This window comes from Fulmarus glacialis, unplaced genomic scaffold (assembly GCF_000690835.1).
Source record: "Fulmarus glacialis isolate BGI_N327 unplaced genomic scaffold, ASM69083v1 scaffold38094, whole genome shotgun sequence".
NCBI classification, from domain to species: domain Eukaryota; kingdom Metazoa; phylum Chordata; class Aves; order Procellariiformes; family Procellariidae; genus Fulmarus; species Fulmarus glacialis.
This window is the reverse complement of record NW_009206820.1, coordinates 5,475-23,391: the sequence shown is the minus strand read 5'-3', so window position 1 is coordinate 23,391 and position 17,917 is coordinate 5,475. Positions and strand designations below refer to the sequence as shown.

The 17,917-nt window shown below is 41.0% G+C and overlaps 1 protein-coding gene across 1 annotated transcript in view; it reads left to right on the top strand.

Moving 5' to 3' along the window:
* Window positions 1-17,650, top strand: part of EEF2K (eukaryotic elongation factor-2 kinase) — a 23,131-nt gene extending 5,481 nt beyond the window's left edge. The window contains exons 3-17 of the mRNA XM_009575886.1: window positions 352-412; window positions 1,291-1,328; window positions 4,752-4,923; window positions 6,764-6,913; window positions 8,436-8,568; window positions 9,278-9,405; window positions 10,022-10,223; window positions 10,501-10,568; window positions 11,324-11,401; window positions 12,217-12,279; window positions 13,160-13,294; window positions 14,531-14,719; window positions 15,098-15,222; window positions 16,708-16,886; window positions 17,541-17,650. Of these exons, the coding sequence (XP_009574181.1) occupies window positions 352-412; window positions 1,291-1,328; window positions 4,752-4,923; window positions 6,764-6,913; window positions 8,436-8,568; window positions 9,278-9,405; window positions 10,022-10,223; window positions 10,501-10,568; window positions 11,324-11,401; window positions 12,217-12,279; window positions 13,160-13,294; window positions 14,531-14,719; window positions 15,098-15,222; window positions 16,708-16,886; window positions 17,541-17,650 (1,831 nt within the window). The remainder of the gene's footprint in view (window positions 1-351; window positions 413-1,290; window positions 1,329-4,751; window positions 4,924-6,763; window positions 6,914-8,435; window positions 8,569-9,277; window positions 9,406-10,021; window positions 10,224-10,500; window positions 10,569-11,323; window positions 11,402-12,216; window positions 12,280-13,159; window positions 13,295-14,530; window positions 14,720-15,097; window positions 15,223-16,707; window positions 16,887-17,540) is intronic.
* Window positions 17,651-17,917: the final 267 nt, after the last annotated feature.

Below are 17,917 nucleotides of genomic sequence, written 5' to 3'. Positions count from 1 at the left end.
CCATCCCTGTTTTATCAACACTGTTTTCAGCACAAATCCAAAACATAGTCCCATACAAGCTACTATGGAAAAAATTAACTCTATCCCAGTCAAAACCAGCACACTTCTGTAGCGAAATCTGTTCATTGTCAATAGGATTCAGTGTCTCTTCAAAGAGCTATACATATTTCTTCTTTCCCACCTGAAGTAAGGAGGGCAGGAGTGTGGTAGGAAGACTAGAAGTTTTTGTGTTGGACTGGCAGCAGCAGCTTTTTAGCAGTCAGCTAGAGATAAGGAAGGATAGGCACTGGGGATGGGAGGATTTGGGTTCCCTCTGCATTTTTCTAAGAGGCACATCTCCTGATTTTGCAGGTACAATGCAGTTACTGGGGATTGGGTTGAAGATGAAGTCCTCATCAAGATGGCTTCACAAGTAAGATCACACTGTCCTTCATGTTTATTAGCAGCCAGATCTGTCATTTCCTTCTTGTTACTGAATAGTGGCAGCAAGATGTTTTCCTCATATAGAAGTTTTGAAGTCTCAGTGTCATTCTTTCCTCCTACCTCTCTTTTTCCTCATCTCATCCATTATGTTTTGGTGTCCCAAGAGCCTTTTCTCCCCAGAGTAGAGTAGAACATGGACTTAGCCCTTCCCCATCAGCAACATGAGGCATTTACTCCTTTCCCAATGGTCTCCCTCCCATTTCAGCCCTCCCATTTCCTGCTGGCCTAATCTCCCTGCCTGGCAATAGTCCTACTATTACATGTGCTTCCAAATAATTTCTCCTCTTAGGATGAAAACAGACTGAATTTTCAGTATGTGAGGGTAGAAGCTACTGTCGCTTCCCAGTTGGGGTTTGTGGTGTGTTGGAGTTGCCTTGCTCTGTGCTACTGACGTAGTATCTGGTGTCTGGGGAGGTGGTGCTCTGTTTGGCACATCCTGTATGCAACCCTAAATGCGGAGAGCATGAGGTCTGTGAAGCCAGCTTCTTTAGGCAGTCATAACAGAGCTGACTCCAAAGTGGAGAGAGAATTTAAATAGCTTCTTTAAAAGACGTATCATGTCTGCTCCATGGAATGTTGGCGGGGGCGGGGGGGTTGTTCCCAATGTCTTTTCCCCAGATTCCTACTTACACTGCCAATGGGTTTTCATTTTTTTTTGAGGAGACAGATATTGTATAGAGCCTGTTTAAGAACTGCTTTCTGCAGGATATAAAGGGGGAAGATATGGTTGTGTCTCTTACTGGTTAGAAACTAACTTTGTGGAAATGGCAATGCTCGGTTTTTTGTTTTTTCTTTTTCTTTACCTAGCCTTTTGGCCGTGGAGCAATGCGAGAGTGTTTCAGAACGTAAGTATCTGGCTTTATCTTTGTTGGCCTCCATGCAGTATTTTCTTCTGTGGTGACTGGAATTTCACTTAGGTGTGGTGGAAATTTTGTAAGCTGTGCCTTTCTAAAAGGCACAGCTGAGGGGTTTATTCCTGTTTGTGTGACTCCAGCTGCAGCACAGGGACTGGGGTTCAGAAAGCAGAACATTCTCTTAAGGGAAGCACAAGCAAGCGTGATGCAGGCATCCAGTGAGCTTCCTTTGGAAAGTCAAGCCATTGCCTATACTGGAACTGCAGTGGGATGGATAACGTGCAATCGAATCCAGTTCCAGCGAGTATAATCAGCCTATCAATTAGTAATTCATAAATTTATGTTATTTCCACCATCTCTTGGAAGCAAAATACTCACAAAAGTACAGAAGAAGCTACTTTGTTTCTGTGTTCCTAGTGCGCTAAAATATCTTTGAATTTGATATGAGGCCGTAGGTGTTTGCAGCCTGCAGGCCAACTTGAGGCCTATAGTTAGGCAGAGAAAAGGGGAAAGAATAGTTGGATGGTGCAATCTCAACTCGGAAAGCCTCCCTTGGTAAAGAAGGTTATCCTCCCAGAGTTTACTTCGGATCATGTGTACCAGAATAATCCTGTTCTGAGTAAGGCAGAGCTTTCCAGAAGGGTAAAGTGTGGGGGAAGACAAAGGAGGAACTTCTCTTTCCTCAGAGAGTGTTAGCAAATATGGTTGCAGGCATCAGTATCTAGCTATAAATCAGTTTGTGGTACAAGAGTACCCCACCCTTTCCAGGCTCTGAAAATGAATGTTTCCTGGAAAATGTACATGTGTGTGTTTAAGGCAGCTCCCCCCTCTTTCCAACTGCAGAATCCAGAGAAGTTGCATTTCACGTCTGGTTTCATTTCTGGAAAGAGAGAAACTCCTGAATGATCAAATGTGATGTTTTGAACTTGAGGAAAAAGGGGGAAAAGTAGCCCCTCAGTCCTCCAGTTTGGCATTGTTTCAGTATCAGTTCATGCTGGTGGCTCTGTTCTTGCAAGGCTAGATAGAGACAGCAATGAACAAAGCCTAGGAAGTAACAAATATGAGCTTGCTGACATTGTTGCTGACATTGCTTTTAGCTCTTGTTTCTGAATGACCAAATTCTCCTTTACAGAATGTCCTGAGTAGTGCCATAAACAGAAATTTATCTTTGCCGCTTTGCCTTAACCTTTTGTACAAAGAAAACATAACTCGTATGTCAGCTCCCTACTCCTGGATTTTCCATAACTCTCAGTGGTGCACTGATCGTTCCCATCTGGAGCTTTCTCTTCTAGATTTTTGCAACTCTGCAAGTCTTTAGTCATTACAGCAACAGCATTAGCTGCACTTGGCTCAACGAACTTCAGAGAGTGTTGGCTTTGGAAGAGCCCATGAGCTGGCTTGTTTTATGCAGAGAAATTTGTTTCTTCAGAGAACTGGAAAGGTTTCAAATCCTGGCCGAAATTCTTACCTCACTTACTTGTTCCTTCGTTCCATGTTATATTATGTTATAGTGACTATGTTGTAGCGACTGCCTGTCCCTGCAGGAGGACAGACAATATGGAGTTGCTTTGCCTTTAGAGCGTCCCTGTACTTCTACCTCTGCACCAAGGTCTTGGGAGGGAGAGAGGAAAGGAAGGAGGGGGAGGGCTGAGACTTTGAGTGCTGCTCCTTGGTTCTCAAAATGTACAATTTGCCATGGCACCAAGAAGGGCTCAGAGAACCATTGTTTGTTACTGAGCAGAATATGAGAACTGCTCGGTAGCCAGCTGTGCCTTACTCTAGATACTCCTCTTCATATTCCTTCTCCCCCTTCAGACTGGCTTGGCATTGCTGGGGTCTCCAGCAATACCACTTCTGCCACAGTAGAGGGTTTTTATACCTTTTTGCCATCTTCTCTGTTGAATTAAGTTCTTGGAGGGTGTGTGGGGGGAGAAGTGCTTTCCCCCTTGTGTCCCATATAAATGGATGAAGTTGCTCTAGGAAAGAAGACTCTGTCTGCTTTGAAATTCTTTATAACAATGGCATTTTTTTCCCCATTGACCTGAATGTTGGCATCTTCTGCAACCACTGGGTACCTGCTTAATCCATTTGTTGACAGCCAGCAGATTCTCTGTTGTCAAAGTCCTAAAGTCTTTTCTTCCCCGCCCCCCCCTCTTTTCCCCGACTCTTGAGAGATCTGTGGATTAAATATTTGCACATCAACAAAAGTTAAAAGCTACATCATAAGAAAAATTGTCATGTGCAGTTTTCCTTCTGGGGTTGTGAGGGATACTATGTATTCACCCCTGTGCATTGAGAAGGCAGCAGTTTGCTCTTATCATACGTTGTGGTTTAATGCCAGCAGGCAAATAAACACCACCCAGCTGCTCGCTCACTCCCCCTGGTGGGATGGGGGAAAGAATCAGAAAAGAGTAAAAATGAGACAACTCGTGGGTTGACATAAAGACATTTTAATAGGTAAAGCAAAAGCTGCACATACAAGCAAAGCAAAACAAGGAATTCATTCACTCCTTCCCATCGGCAGGCAGGTGTTCAGCCATCTCCAGGAAAGCAGGGCTCCATCACATGTAACAGTTACTTGGGAAAACAAAACACCATAACTCTGAACGCTCCCCCCTTCCTTCTTCTTCCCCTAGCTTTATATCCTGAGCATGGTGTGGAATATCCCTTTGGTCAGTTGGGGTCAGCTGTCCCGGCTGTCCTCCCAACTTCTTGTGCACCCCCAGCCTACTCGCTGGTGGGGGGGGGTGAGACGCAGAAAAGGCCTTGACTCTGTGTAAGCACTGCTCAGCAGTAACTAAAACATCCCTGTATTATCAACACTGTTTTCAGCACAAATCCAAAACACAGCCCCATACTAGCTACTATGAAGAAAATTAACTCTACCCCAGGCAAAACCAGCTATGTCATGAGAAGAACAGACGTGCAGTTTTCCTTCTGGGGGTCATGGGGGATACTAAGTAGTCACCCCTGTGTGTTGAGAAGGCAGGAGTTAGCTCGTATCATAGGAGAGGGTTTTGTCCTCTGAGTTCATGTTTGAACAGCCACTCCCTCTTAATTTCTGCAGAAAATAATTGTTGACATTAGAACAGGGCGTTGAGGTGGCACCAGCCCTTCATACTCTGGGTTTGAGGGGAGTGGAGAGGGAAAGGAAAAGAGAATGGGAGGAAGTTCGGAGTAGAAGTAGCTGTCGTCAAACCAAACAGGCACTTGTGCACGTCCCAGCCATTCATATGGGACTGTGCTTCACACATGTGCTTCATATGTGCTTCACTTTTCAGCTAGAATATCTGGTAAATGACTGAGGGTAATGCTGATCTCAGGGCCTGGCTCTGTCCGTGCAGGCAAAGAAATGGGGAAGATTGAATTAAAATTCTTGGTTTTCCCTTCATCAACGGTTGTTTTGTCTTTAAGGAAAAAGTTGTCCAACTTCTTACACACGCAGAACTGGAAAGGTGCCTATAACTATGTTGCCAAGCAATACATAGAGAGTGTGGGCAGGGATGTGTATTTTGAGGATGTCCGACTTCAGATGGAAGCAAAACTCTGGGGAGAAGAGTACAACCGGCACAAGCCACCAAAACAGGTACATTCAAAGATCTTGCTAAGCAAAAATGCAGTCTTGCTCTCCTATTAGATTAGTTTTCAAATGAATTTAGAGGGAATTACTTTTTCACATTCTATTAAATTTAATTGCTTAGATAGATTCTTCTGCCCTACTATGTTTTCCATTAAATGGTAGCTGATTTTTAATGAAGTAAACACAGAAATTGCTTTATATTTTCAGAATTAGGGGCTGTGTGTTTGTGAGTGTCTGACTGTTCTCAGCTGTTGACTGAAGACCAAAATAAAACAGTGTTTGTATTGCTCTTTTTGATACTTGCCCAGCTGCTTTTGAGATAACCAAAGATGTCACAGAATTTATTGCCAGCAGCAGCAGTCTCAGCAAGCACTTAACTGTTAGCGCTCCAGGAAAGTAGATGCTTAAATCTTGTAAACCTATCTAAACACCAAACTAGCATTGATTTTTAAGAAGAGCTGGAAACCTGAATAACTTTACAAAGCTATTCAAATACAGATTTCTGAGGAGCGGTCAAGAATTTTCCCAAAAATGAAGATACTGTGGCTTTGTTTCCTTTAGGTGTCTCAGTGACAATACTAGCACATTGTGTTAAGTGCAAAGCATTAAGATGTATGAAACTCCCAGGTGGATGGAATGTCAGACTGGGCTCAGCGTATCAAGAGAAGTTCCCATCCTCTGCGCTAGGGATGTACATAAACACATAGGATTCAGGAAGAGGTGGTTCTACTGCTTTGCTGGCTGTATTTCTGGTTCTGAGGTCCACATTAAACATTTTGTACAGCCAACATAGCTTTGCACTTTCCCATGCTGGTAAGTCGGATAGCTGCTGGTCAAAGCTGGCCATTGCATCCTGGACAAAAACACCTCCAGCAGCAATCAGCTTGTTAAAAGACAAGAAACTAAAGTGTGGGGATGAAGGACTGCAACTGTCATTCACTCCCAGCCAATAGCTCCTCTTTGTTGAGAGTGTCCATGGTATGTATCAATGAAGCTGTCAAGTCCCTTTAATCTGCAGCTGGTACTGAATGCCTGAGTGTAACTATGACTTCAGATGGGTGGAAGAGACAGCTTGTAGGAAGGGTGCTATACATGCACTGTGGTATCTTGGTTCCTGCTCTTGGCTGTACCACAGACTGTGTGTGACGTGACAAAATGCCTGGGTCAAGAAGTATGCCTCAGTGTGGAGGCCTTAATTTCATAGCCAAAATGAGTGCTTTTGAATATGTGGATTATGTGCATTGCCTCCCATATGAGGGTTAGTTAATAACTACATCTCTCACAACAGCAAGGTAGGCTATAGACTAAAGTGCACAGAGAGGAATCTAGAAATATAGAAGTTTTAAATGCCATGTGGGGGAAAAGATGCGAGCGAAGTGAGAGTTGTGATGGTTTCTCCTTTAGGAATGTGTCTGGGACAGAGGGAGGAGGTGAGGCAGGGTACAGAAATATCTGAATGGTAGAAGTCTTCAGTCCTTCTCTGAAGAGGTGTTTCTTCAAGTTGTGCAGTAGTTACTGTATGTTTTGCTCTCTGGGTATAGAATCTTTGCAGTGTACTCTTAAAGATACCCACAAAAATAAAATAGAAAGCCGAAACTTACGAAGAATTTTTCAGAGGGATTTGTTGCAGAAGTGAGCTGTTTTGAAGGGACTGCTTTTGATGCGGAATTCCTCCAATAACCTAAGAAGCACGTGACTCTTCCCCCACCCCCTTGTTAAACAGAGAGATCTTCGCGGTTGTTCAGCTTCTTTCACTGGGAATGTTTTCACAGCTGGAGGATTCACACACACTTTGATTTGAAGACAGTATTCTATTAGTCATTGTTTATTTTCTTTCCCTCCCCAGGTGGATATAGTACAGACCTGTATTATTGAAATGAAGAACAGACCTGGAAAGCCTCTCTTTCATCTGGAACATTACATTGAGGGCAAATACATCAAATACAACTCAAATTCTGGATTTGTGCGAGACGACAACATTCGTCTTACTCCGCAAGTGAGGCTTTGTTTAAAGCTTTCTATAGAGTCTGCTGCAGGGAATTTCTTGGCTCTATCCAGAGGTCTTCCATTACTGCCAAGAAAGGAAACTGCAGGCTTTCCAGTACAATGCCAAATTAATTTCTCTTTTTGCAGTACATCTGCCCCTTATTTGGGGCCTGCTCTTTCAAGCGCTGAGTGCTTCTTTATTGCATTTCAGTGTCTATTGATTTTAGTTGAGTTGAACTTGGTTAATACTCTTTGGAAACCTTAAGGCCTTTGACTCTAATTACAATTGCAGGCATCGACATATTTCAAACTCTCTTCAAATTAAGGCAAGGAGAGACCTCTCATGTACTGTGCACTAAACAGTCTTCTGGTGCCTCATGTAGTACACAAAAGGAGGTGTCAGATACCCAGCTCATGTAACTAAACATCTAGTCTATTTGCATATAAGAATCTGGTTTTTTCAGCTACAGCCTCTGAATAGGTGAATCTGAGATTGCGTATAGAAATGCAAGTACAGATTTCAAGTGATTCTTGGGTCTCATAAAAGAACTTCAAAATACTGGCGAAAAATGCAAAGTGGTCAGTATAGCAAAGGATTGTTTTACTGGGGCTTGAGGGTTTTGTTCTTTTCATTTTTTTCCCCAGTTTTTAAGGTATTCGTCATCATGCTTAATGCAAGCAGAGGGTTTATGTTCTGGGTTGTCATTTGTCCACTGAATCAGTGCTATGCTTTCACAGGTTGGGAACAAAATGTTCTGTGAGATTTGCTGCAGTTAAAATGTTTGTCTATCACCACCAGTCACCTCCCCCAGGCCTGGCAGTGCTTTTTTGGAGGCCTTCGCAGAAGATTCCTAATGTCTCAGCTTTATGCCAAAGAGAAGGGCTTTTTATACCTAATTCTTGAAATGCTGCATTTAAAGAGTACAAATGTACATTTCATTATCTGATACACAAATGTAGAGCCAGATCAGCCATTCAGGGAGACCTCCCAAAGGGCATAGTAGGGGAAGGAGAATTTGTGGGGATGCTCACTTTTTTTTTTTTTTTTTTTTTGCAAAATGTGGCAGAGCTTTGCCTGTTGGCAGAAGGAAGCAGTGTCCTAGGGCTGCAGAGCTTGGAGACCCACAGGCACAGCCAGGATATTTATGCAGAAGTTATTCTGCACTGGCTTCAGAGCCCACTGTTGTTCCGCCTGCCAGGCAGCTCCCCACTTACTAAGGTGAAGACTGTTGTGGAAAACAGAACCTCCAATACAGGAAGGAGAAATAAAGCAATCTCCTCTTCCCTGCATGTTCCTACTGCTGCTTTTCACCCTACCTCTTTTAGCCCATCTCTGAGTGGGGGCAGGTTGGAGAAGCAATCTACTACATGCTTTTAGTCTCTCATTGCTTTCATCATGATGTTTATACCAGTTACATTTCACCAATAGGGTTATCAGACTTCTTTGCCCATTTGTGAGAGGTGAATATGTGTTGCTGTTTTCAGTAGATCAAGGGTGAGTTTTCTCAGACATCTTCTATGGTTCTTCCCAGGCCTTTAGTCACTTCACCTTTGAGCGCTCAGGACACCAACTTATTATTGTTGATATCCAGGGAGTTGGAGATCTTTACACGGACCCTCAGATCCATACAGAGAACGGTACAGATTTTGGAGATGGCAATCTAGGTAACATCGATGATCCTGTTTCACATGCTAATGGATGCTTATTTTCTCTTCCCTGCTGTCTGCTGAGTAGCCGCTACATGGCTGAGTGAGCAGGCACATTTCTGAGGGTCTTGCAAACAGCTAGAGAAGTTCTGTTGTAAGGAGTCCCTGAACAGGGCAGCTGTCATGCAAGGGCAGATTTAAAATGAGAGCTGATCTTGGCTCATGTCTCCTGGCCTACTCTTAAACCAAACAAGTAATGAAATTAAGTGGCTTCCTACAATGTGAGAGCAATAATCATGGCCTTTAATTTCCTTGCCACCTTGCAGGAATGGCTGAATGTGGAGAGATAAGCCTTGCATATTTTTAAAGTGTCAAGTGTCCATACATGAAGTTGTTCATAGGACGCAGCAAGTTTTGTAAGCAGGATCAAATTTAGGCATGTTTCTCAATGATGCAGCCAAATTAATTTATTGTTATATCCTGTGCATACATAGCTTTTGAAGATTTTTCAGACTTCCTTTCACTCTTTCTTGCAGAAAAAGTGAAAAGCCCTTACAGGTGTTAAAATAAAATGGAAGTGGGTTGAGCTGTGTGTACTACAAAGCACTTTCTCTCTTTCTTTCTCTTTTGACTTTTTAGAAAATGCTTTAGGACTTCTAGCTTTTAATAAGTAAACCGTCAGATAAACTTTGAGTAAACCCTTTCTTCACTTTTTTTAATGCCATAGGTGTTCGTGGTATGGCCTTGTTCTTTCATTCTCATTTCTGCAACAAGATTTGCAAAAGCATGGGGCTTGCACCATTTGATCTTTCATCCAAAGAGAAAGATGCCTTGGATTGTAATAAAAAATTGCTTGTAAGTGCTTGATGAAAAAAGTGTAACTAAGTAGTATAGCCGGTTTATTCTAACTTTAAAAGCCCTGTAAATAAAACTGAAATACGCTATTTACATGGCAAATAAAAACACCTTAATCACTAATGTTGCAGCTTAAAACACAGCAGTTTAAAGCTGACTTATCCATACTTGTCTCTGAATTAATGCTGTAGCTTTAATTAATAGGGAACCTTGTAACACATACATATTTAGGACCAAGTATATCTTTGAATGCTGAAATCATTAGTAAGTTTTGTATCTCACAAAGCTAATTTGGAGAGAAAAAAAGAAGAGAACTGCATGTCTTTAACTGATCTCAGTTTCAACTGATATTAGTGGGAATGGGACTTGATTAAATGCTTTAAATGAAATTCAGTCCTAAACAGAACTCTCTCTGATTGTAACAATGCCAGGACTTGGTATTTTCTTGGGGTGTTGAACTTTTCAAAGCAAATAGTTATGTATACATGTCCGTATTTATACCCACCTTTTTGTAGAGGACATTCGTAAACGTTCATAAACATTCATGTTGGCTTATGTAGCATGCTTAGAATACAGAGAAGCATTATTCATGGGACTTTATTGTTAATTTGCCAAGGAATCTGCTCAAACAATTCTCCGTGGCACAGAGGAAAAATGTGGCAGCAGCCGGGTGAGAACAGTCTCTGGTAGTCGGCCTCCTCTGCTCTTCCGCCTGTCTGAAAACTCCGGAGATGACAGCATGAGTGATGTAGCATTTGACTCGCTACCCTGCTCTCCTTCCTCAGCAACCCCTCACAGCCAAAAGATGGACGTGCTTAGTGAGTGAGCCTCATACATAACTTCTTTGGGGGTTCCTGACATTTGGCAGTGACATGTTTTATTTTGTTAGTTTTAAACACAACAGCATGTTGTATTTAGTCCAGAATACTTGTCTTTAGCATTTTCTTTGAGCAGAAATAAAACTAAAAGTACTTCTATGTAGATAATTAATGCACAGATGCTTCTGTGAAAAAACTGTGGTAAAATGATGGTATCTAAAGCTTTCTCCTCAAGCATGTTATCCTTATAATAAGAAGCAAATATTTTTCTTCATAGATTGGCCTGTGTTCAATGAAGTAGATAACTTGGTTCACAAAGACTATGATCAGCTTGATAACCAAAGGGTGAGTGTCTTTCCAACAGAAAATGAGATTGCAGTTCTGAGATGAATGCCTGAAGGCTTTGTTCAGTAGAAGCACATACAGGTGCTCTGCCTGCTTTCTTTGCTGCAGGTCATGTTACCTACATGCCTTTGCTGTTTCTAATAAAGGAAGAACATTTTATTTTAAAACAGTATTCATTATTTTTTTTCCCTCCAGAAATTTACTTGCATCTGATGTATTTTAACAGATTATTAAAGTGTGTGTCTGTTTCTCTGCCTGCATGTTGTGTCTTTGGCACTTTGTGCCAGCTGCTGTGGTATGAAAGCTAAACAAAATCCCCATTGATTAGGTCTCTGCAAATACTGGTGGGATATTGGAGAACCTCACCTGAGGAGACTGCAATAAGTTTGCAATGGGAATTTTCCAACTTTAGGGCCTTAGTACCAGGGGCTGTCAGTTACTGTTTTATCTTTTAACTGGTACCACTGAAGACTGAAAACTATATTAAGCGGTCTCTTGGTTTGATAAAGTATGTGAGTCCTTGATTTTTTTTGTATGTATCTAAAAGAGAATGCAAGCTTGGACAGTACGTTCTGGGTCATTAAGTCCTGTTCTGTCTGTCAGAGGTAGCACAACATACAATCATTTTCATCCAGTATATCCATCCAACATATCTCATTGAACCAGGAAAAGGTTTTCTCTGTGGGAAATGTCCAGGTGAGATCCTTACAAAGGGTAGTGTTAATGCTGCGATGTTTTGTTCTTACCTTCTGTAGGATTTTGAAAATGGTGGAGACAGTGGATATCCCAGTGAAAAGAGAAGTGAGCTAGAAGATCTGGATCATAGAGAGAGGGTAAGAATCTGACACTGGGTTTAGCAGAGTTGGGTCTGTTCATACTTGAACTGTTTCCATAGAAGAATCTTACTTTTTTATCCCTCTTGATCTAGACTTGTAAACAGACAAAACAGTTGGAAAGAAATTCCCGCATGTTGCAAAATTACTTATTCATCTTGGGGATGTTAATGACAGTTTTCCAGTAAAAAGACTATTTGTAACGAGGAGCTTAATTTCAAACATTATATTTGATTGCATATTGTTGTGGGGTTTTTTTAAGTATTCTATATTGCATTTGAGAAATGTAGCCAGCTTCTTGTCATATGGAATCCATTAATATGATCTAATTTCAGACTCTTTTACCCTCTCTTCTTTCTATGACTTTATATGGCTTGAGATATCATAGGACTTTATGTTGTTGTCAGTTAATAATATGCAACTTTAGAATTCCTGTGGGTTAGTTGGTTACTCCTTTAAAATACAAACTTTTAAATAAATGCTCTTTGACCTGAAGGTCTTAACTAGATATTTAATTAGAAGATAGGAAAGAGAATACTGCTTCCAAAGATACCACGCCTTTTTGTCACCTCTGAAGCAGCAAGGTATTTGTCATGGGATATCCAGTTTATAGGATTGAAGCCTGGGTGTGCCATATTCTTTACCATTTCATATGTTTCTTTCTATATTGCAATATCACTGAGAGAAAAGGATCCAGTGGAAACTATTTTGGTCATTGTCACTATTAATTTTGCTGGATAGGAATAGTCTAGAGGGATAACTGGCACACATCAGTTGCTGCAAATTAAATGATGCAAATCTTTACATTAACGTAGGGCCATTCAAACAACAACCGAAGACATGAATCTGATGAAGACAGTTTGGGAAGCTCTGCAAGGGTAAATAAAGTAGAAATGTTCATAGATGATGAGTTTGCCACTCTGCTTGTCCTTTGTTCCACTCATCTGCCATCTAACTTCACATCACTAAATCATATGTCAGTTTTCCTTCCTTTTAAGCTACAGAATATGTTTATTAATATTAATAATTACCACTCTGTGTTGTTTCTGGTTTTGTTTTGTCTTTATTTTCCAGTAAAGAAGTACTGTTACAAACAAACAGTCACCTCTGTAACTGATCCCTGACATAAATTAATGATTATGCATGGGTTTCTCACTTAAAAAAAAAAATTATAGTTCTATGGATTTTTTTTCTGCCTAACTAGATTATATTTCCTTTCTTGACTTTATTTCTGGAATTGTGTCCCATACGTGGTTGGGTGATTTTTTTAAAACATGCAGCATTTGAAATACGTGACAGTAGCTCTCTCCACTGTGTATCTAACTCAGCTAGGGAAGACCAGACTTTCTTGTATGTTTTCACAAAATACAGCTTCTGTGATAATTAGCTTCTGTGGCTATAAACTTAAACAAATAACTCTATTCTGCAAGGAAGAAAAAACAGAGCTTTGACAACAATTAATAATTTAGTTAGATATGCTTTTCAGAATTTCCTTGTAATGATTATATATTGCTGTTTCAGGAAATATATGTTGGGATTAGAAATAGAGGGCTTTACTCTGTTTCTTTAATGAAGAATAATAACATCTACTAATTTATTCAGCTACTAACATGACTTTTGAAAGCCATGTTTTAAATTACAGTATTTACTAATAAGTAATAATATTAATGGAGGCTTTGATTTCTAGATGGTAATCCATATGAATAGTATGGAAATTTTAATTTTGGATAGAAATAATTAGTATATTCCCTGTTTCAGATCAGTGTGGAGAAATGGAATCTCTACAACTCTTCCAGAGTCCACATCCACAGACCGTCCTGTGTTGCCCAAGAAATTCAGAGGCTCAGTGCACTAGAACTTGAAAAGAAAATTGGGAAGTCAGTCCTTGGGAAGGTAGGATGGGTCTAGTAATCCTGTTCTTTCCAACTGGAAAGAAACGTATTTTTTACTTACATAGAGGTGTTGCCCTGCATAAGTTATTTGTGCAGGTGAAAATAAATAACATGTCTATAGCTTTCTGTCACCTAATCATATTTTGTAAGGGACACCTAGGCTCAGGAACCCGTGAATTCCATCTGCTTTTGGACTTGCAACATCTGGGCTCCTTTGGGAAGGACCCTGCTGTTGGTTCGTCTGCCTTTCCAGAGGCATCACACAGAAAAGATACAGTGGGATAGATATGGTGTGCCTGACCCACGTGCCTTGCAAATAGGCAAGGTTGGGCTCTTGAAAAATGGTAGCATGGACCAACTCTTTTTACTCCAGACTATCCCAGACAATGCAAGTGTGAATTAAGTTTGGGTTTATGTATGGGCTTAAGCCCACACTCAAAACACATGGTGTAGACCTTTCTGAACATCCTGAGAGCCTCAGATGTTCTCAAACCTTTTGATTTGAGAAGAAACCTGCCTTTCCCTTGGGGAAGGGAGGAAAAAAACCCCTTAAAACCCCATTACGTGTTTGGAATTAAATCCGGCCCCCCAGTGACAATAAAGGCTTCAGTGGTATGAGGATTTTACCCTGGATAACCTTCTTGATTTTCTATGCTTCAGGTTAATTCCTTTCCTTTGAGGGCCCTTGCTGTACACAGAAGTCTGTGACCCATGGTCACTGCTGTTGGCGCTGCTGGCTGGCGTGTTAGGCAGTTGCAGGCTGGGTGCCTTTAACTACGACTGCCTCCTAAAAGTCTCCAAGGCCCTGGCAGATATGCTGGGACATGCCCCTAAGACCTGGTGTTCTGGTGTGGCAACCTGCTGGGATACTGCTTAGGACACACTGCTGTGGAAAGATGCTGTGGCAGCTGCTGTCTTGCTGAATTAGGTCTTTTATCTCTAGTAGTCGAGTTTATAAAGCTGTATGTGTCTAAGCTTACAGAACTGGAGAGGCAGCTGCACTGCGTATAATCATCGCTTTTTGCCTGTTTAATTTGTTCAGGCACAAGTCAGGCTCCAAGTCTGTGTGTTACCAAACTAGTCCTCTGCTTAGGCACAGAGGTACACGATTAGCTTTAAGTAAGTAGTCACCTCAGAGATGTATTTTTGTGCCTAAGTAAAGTATGGGCACAAGGCTTTTGAAGAATCAGATCTATACTTAATAGTTGTGTCTCTTTCCTGTACAATTGTGTTCTAGGTTCATTTGGCCATGGTTCGCTATCATGAAGCTGGGCGTTTCTGTGAGAAAGACAAGGAATGGGATCAGGAGTCAGCCCTGTTTCACCTGGAGCATGCTGCAGACTGTGGGGAGCTGGAAGCCATCGTTGGGTTAGGACTCATGTGCTCTCAGCTGCCACACCACATTCTTTCTGAGGTCACTCTGGAGGTAAACAGAAAGATCAAAAACAGTGCCAAAATGCAGAATTGTGGTCCATTGTAAAAATAACATAAGAATAGCAGGAAATGGAGACAAACAATAACCATAGTTAGGTGTTCTGTAGCCTCTTCAGAGACAATAGATTACTTCGTAATTAAGGACTTGGAGAAAGCAAAAAATGCTGCCTGTTCCTGGTTTTGCCAGCAAATTTCTGCATACCTTTGGGAAGTTTTTGAAGTGATCTTTACAATTCAGCTTCTTAGTTTCTTGTGGCTGGGAGATATACTAAACACTTGCAACCATTACTGACTTGGAGAAACTGCATTTAGTGGTAGAGGAAGGAAGGGATGGAAACATGCATTTTAAAGGTTTTTTTTGTTTTACTAGGACACAAAGGAGAACAGAAATAAAGGATTTGATTACTTGCTGAGAGCAGCAGAAGCTGGGGACCGGCCTTCCATGATTCTGGTAGCAAGAGCATATGATACAGGTGTAAATCTTGGTTCAGACAGGTATTGTGCATGACTGAGTAACTTAACTTGGTGGTACTCCACTGAGCTGGGGGGCAGGGGGAGAAGCACTTGCTGTATGTCTTTCATTCACATAAAGAGCTGTTATGTCATAAGTAGTGCTATGAAGCAGTGTTCTGGTGTTACTTCAAACTTATGCAGGTGTGAATAAGATAAGGTTTTAGGCCAACACAGATATATCAACACAGAAAGAAAATCAGAGATAATTTTTGCTGTTGGACATCTGCATGTGTGTTGGATCCAGGGCATGTTTGAGTTTAGCCCTCATACTGAGGTTGCCCTATGATAGCCAAGGTTTTTTTGCTCTGAAGTTGGTGATAAAACTCCCCTTGACTTCACTGGGAGTTGCATACTTGAAGATCCTGGGATCAGTAGGAAAAAATGGAGCACAAGAGTTCTTCTGGAGATGTAGTACCCTAAAAATAAGTGAAAAGTACTTACAACTGCCATGTCTCCTCGTTAGTGATTTTTTAAAAGCACATTTTTTTTAAAAAGTGGGGTGGTTTTTCTAATAAAACTGAAAGAAGCTGTAGAACAGGAGAAATACGTGAAGTCATAAAGTGACTATAGATGAGATGCAGTCAGATGAATGAAGCATTCGTCACAGTTATAGTCTTTCACTGCTCCTCATAGTAAAAGAAGGAATGGAAATTTCACAGGAACATATGAAATGTCTTAATGCTGAGGATGTTACCTTTAATTAAGGATGATTTTAAGTTTTAAGAAGTTTAAAAATGCTTTTACCTCAGTAAGTGTCTCTTAATTTGGCGAGCACTCCTGTCTTGATAGGAGGGATAGGAGCAGCATTGTGACTAGGAACTAGATTGTGATTTGCCAAAAGGCTACACAGTATATTGGTTTGATTTTTTTTTTTAGCATTTTAGATGAGTTTTTTAAAGTGGACAAATACTAATTTCCTTAAATACCAAATATAACAATGATGATAGTGATTTTTTTGCTTTTGTATTGTAGCATGTCTTTGTTATTTACATGAGTTTTCTGTTTTGCACAAAAGTGAAACTCTTGGCAATGGTGAAATTTAAAACAACATTAAACTTCTCATTGAAGTGCACTGAGCATTCTCAATATGAAAATTGCTGGGTTTAAAATATTTATGAAACAAGACTCTTTGCAACTTCAGGTTGTTTCCAAATCAGTTATCTTCAAAAATATAAATGCCAGACCAAAACCATACAACTAGTAATGAAATCAGTCTCTGGAGTTCAGCAAGACACTTCAGTCTGATACTTTCTCCTCTGTAATTGCTGCATAAAGTGACACCAGCCTCATTTTGGTATAGTGACCTGATGCTGCAGTGCAGAGTTAGTGAGCCTCCATGAGAACATTTGCTTTCTTGGAGAGCATCAAGGCTCTGAGAAGCTAGTGCAAAATTGAATTCTGAATCTCCAATGCAAAGTACATTTGTTTCCTAAGGTAACCATCTTCAAAAATTATTTTTAACTTCAGAGTACAGGACTGGAAGGAGGCGCTGTACTGGTACAATGCTGCACTGAACATGACCGACTATGATGAGGGAGGTGAATATGATGGCACTCACGATGAGCCCCGGTATCTGCTCCTGGCCAGGGAAGCAGAGATGTTAATGATGGGAGGGTTCCACCTGAATAAGGATCCACAGAGATCAGGTGAGGCCTCATTTTGTTTCTCTAATCAGTAACCCTGCTTTTCCTTCCCTTTTCCCCCAGCATGTACCCCAAAAATACATTTCCTGCTTCAGCTGTTATAAAACATACAGAGGGTCAGTACCCTCAGATTTGTGGATGAAGCTGTAATGATGCTGGGTGATACAAGGCTGGAAACAGTGAAGTAAGAGATCTTGCCAATGACAGGGGTAGTGGGCAGTGCCAGGTCCAATCCTGTGACACGCTGAGTTACTAGCAAGCAACCTTCACTCCCTGTGAGGCCCCTGAACTGCAGGTTGCTGCTTGTACTTTGAGTTACACCCATGACTCCTAGGCCCTACACAACATTGTCTTAGTTGTTGTGTAATCTACATGTCAAGCGTCTTAGTCGTCTTGGGGGATCCTACAGGCCGGTCATATTTCCAATCCTTCCAAATACGTTGAAGAGCCATCAGCAGCCAGTCATACAACTTTCAACTTGAAGAGCAAAAGCCAGATTCCCAGCTGATGTAACTCTGCTGACGCTATTAAAATACACTCATACTTCCAGCCCTGTAGTTAGACCTCAGTTTCTCTTTTTGTCCTATAATTGCTTCAGGATAAAGAGATGTTTTTTCTTTACCCTGTCAACATAACTTGTACTATTTCCTCCTCTAGGTGAGCTGTACACAGAAGCAGCAGAAGCAGCAATGGAAGCCATGAAAGGCAGACTGGCAAATCAGTACTACCAAAAAGCGGAAGAGGCTTGGGCGATGATGGAAGAATAACACTGCAATTAAGCAGTTCTTGTATATAAATTTTTTTATAGACTTGCTGCATTTGCAGCTAAAAAGATATATTTTTATGTGGTGTTACCAGTTTCTTTTTTTGTATTTCAGTTTTCTAATTTCTTTTTGAGGGGAGAAATCCAAATGTAAGTGGTATGTAGTGTGCCATAGCATACTACTAGTGTTTTAAAGCTGTAATACAAACACACTTGACCTTTTGTATTTTTTTAACTGTTAGAACTGAGGGGCCTAGTATTTTTGACGAAA